Here is a 3140-nt window from a genome sequence, read left to right on the forward strand (position 1 = left end):
ATCGCTCTGCCACACACAGCCTCAACTTCTTTCACATACAGACTCTTCCAATTGTGTATTCAAGAACTGGTATAAATGCTCACGTGTTACTGACTCTTTCTATCTGCTGTAATATCTCACATACACATACATGTATCACTTACACACACTCTTTTCTTTGTACGACGGCCTGTCTTTTATTATGTTTTTATATGTTGCATTCACACTCACACACAGACATACATTTTAATGCCACAATAAATAATTCTGTTATTCATCTTCTATCGGTTGTCTTCTATAGTCTTCATTACTGGTATTTACGAAATCACTAATGTTATCGAAGTATAACATTATTTGTATATCATATTTGATATATATTTTGTGTTCGACTGTGTGACATGTTATAAATAAAAGGAGTCCTGTTTTTCCATTCGTCACCATTTCTCCTTTTTTGAGTTCGCACGGTCGTTCTTACATATATAAGTGAATATAACAAAAGAAGAAAGATCTAAAGAATTATAGTTATTGAATACAAAAGTAAATCATCATAGTATGAACTGATACTGCAATATGTCTTCAACTGATGCCAAAGAAAAGATGAATTACATGAAGAAAAACAAGTTGGGACACAGAATATACTCAAACAGAAACTCTACTTACTTGGTAGGGAGCTTATACAGGTAGCCTTTCCCTTCGTTATTCCAGACAACTACCCTATCAACAGATATGAAATCACCACCAACCCAATGCTCTCCGTTTCGATTGGATTCTGAACACAACAAGGTGAAATCACTAGCATCATAAATCTGGTGGAGAAAAAAAGAAAGAAAAAAAGAGGAAAAACTAAGGTCCGAATGTGTGAAAGGGAATCACAAGATGAGCAAGTATAAATGATATTTATAGATATATGATTGTTTAATTATTAACTGGAGGATCTATACGTGTCCCCAATCACTGAAAGTTTAACTTCATCTATGTAGGTGTGAGACAGATAGGCAGGCAGAGGAACTGTGTGTGTGTGTGTGTGTTTGCAAGACTTTGTATACATAAAGGTAACTATAAAATTATTTCTATACAGTGGTTTCATCATCATCATTGCTTAACGTCCGCTTTCCATGCTAGCATGTGTTGGATGATTTGACTGAGGACTGGCAAGCCAGAAGGCTGCACCAGGCTCCAATCTGATCTGGCAGAGTTTCTACAGCTGGATGCCTTTCCTAATGTCAACCACTCCGAGAGTGTAGTAAGTGCTTTTACGTGCCACCGGCTCGAGGGCCAGTCACACAGTACTGGCAACGGCCACGCTCAAAGGTGTTTTTTACGTGCCACCTGCACGGGAGCCAGTCCAGTGGCACTGGAGTGAATGCTGACAATCACCAATAGATCTGAACCATAGGTAAGAACAGAAACAGAAATATATCATATTGAAAATATGCCCCACTAATATGTTCAATACATATTATCAACAGTTATTTGGTCTATTTTTGTCATGTTTGTTGCTGGTTTGAAGTAAAAGATCATTATTATTATTGCTATTATTAAATCTCAACTTCTGCATGCTACTCAATAAATCATCACAACAATCTTATTGTACTGTACAGAATCTTCATGTTCAATTGCTTATTTGTGAAAAAAAATATACATGCAAATTATTCTACTCTGGGTATGCTGAGACTTGTAAAAATACAATAAGTAATAAGACCCACAAACTTCAAAAGCTAATGGAAAATTCATTAAAAATCAGTTATAGTCCTATTTTCAACAACTACTTGCCTACTGTCAACTATTTTATTACTCCATTTAAAATCAGTTTTAATGGCTTACACAGGAGGGAAGACAGCATTTCTGACCTCAAGGAGGAATGTAAAACTTGTGGGTTTTTCTTAAATCAGAGACTTTGAATGTTTGAATCAAAATGTTCTCTGCTAATGGCACCCAAGAACCAGGTGCTTGTGTTAAATTAGGAAAAAAATTAAGTGTAGGACCTAAAAAAAAATACAATCCTTCAAACTGTTTTCTACACAATTTCTGTCAATTCAAATTTACTCATAAGGATTGGGTCAATATGAGACTATGGTATTTTCTCAAATTGCCATGTAGTGAGATGAGTCTGGAACCACAAGAGCCATGATAGGAATTTTCTTAATCCTATGTCTGCATTTGACAGGGGAGCAACTCCTCCAAATTTGAAGATTTAGCTGACATTTCTAATAGCTTGAACAACCATGCAGGGGTTCTCAACCATTTTTATCTATGGACGCCTTTGATTACTTTTTTTATTCTAGTGGACTCCCATAACCATTCAATGTTTTAAAACTAGTTTTATAGAAACTTCTTTCAAAATTCCCATTTTGTTTTTCACACATTAACTTGTGTAGGTAGAACTTTGAAAAATGTTAGAGAAAGAAACCTGGCTGTTTCTTGCAATACACACCAATAATACATTTAAACCAAACTTTTTTCAGGGGCCCTTAAAATACTATTGTGAATCCCCAATTTACTATTTAATTGCATGGATCCTCAAAAATCTTATATGTATCCTCAGGAGCCATATGGAACCACTGATGTAAAGGCTTGTTTATACATAGGATAACAGTGGTGATGGGGTGGGGACATAAAGTCTAAATTTGGAAATCTCAGAGGAGACGCTATTGAAGTAACAGAAGAGCTGATAGTTGATAGGCGATGACTTGCTAGCTAGTAGGAAAATTTTCAAGTGAACCAAAATGTTTATGTACATGACAGATGAACCATCACAGATGTGTAAGGTATCTAGAATATATTTTATTTTTAGTTTAATATACAAACTTCGCTTTAATATGTATCAAGAAAAAAGTGTAACTATACAAGCAGAATAGAAATTAACCTTTTATTTGAATTATAAAATGGACATATATTAGACATGATACAAACCAATTTATATGGAATAGCTTGCTTTAAACTGATACTTCAAATTTCTTTGTATAATTCATAAACTATTTATATTCACTTGTTATAAATCGATTACATATACTTATGAGAGAATGGATGACAATTTGTTATCCTAGTTGTAAATTGATAGCAAGGAATATAATATTTACAATATATATATATATTTTAAGGAATATATATATATATATATATTAAGGAATATGTATGTATATATATATATATATATATAT

General features: G+C 33.6%; 1 protein-coding gene across 3 annotated transcripts in view; it reads right to left on the bottom strand.

The window, feature by feature from the left end:
• Positions 1-3140, bottom strand: part of LOC106880060 (WD repeat-containing protein 7) — a 112588-nt gene that overhangs the window by 55970 nt on the left and 53478 nt on the right. For all 3 annotated transcript variants that reach the window (XM_052968711.1, XM_052968710.1, XM_052968709.1), the window contains one exon: positions 640-785. In XM_052968711.1, the coding sequence (XP_052824671.1) occupies positions 640-785 (146 nt within the window). The remainder of the gene's footprint in view (positions 1-639; positions 786-3140) is intronic.

The sequence above is a fragment of the Octopus bimaculoides genome, chromosome 6 (assembly GCF_001194135.2).
Source record: "Octopus bimaculoides isolate UCB-OBI-ISO-001 chromosome 6, ASM119413v2, whole genome shotgun sequence".
NCBI classification, from domain to species: Eukaryota; Metazoa; Mollusca; class Cephalopoda; order Octopoda; family Octopodidae; genus Octopus; species Octopus bimaculoides.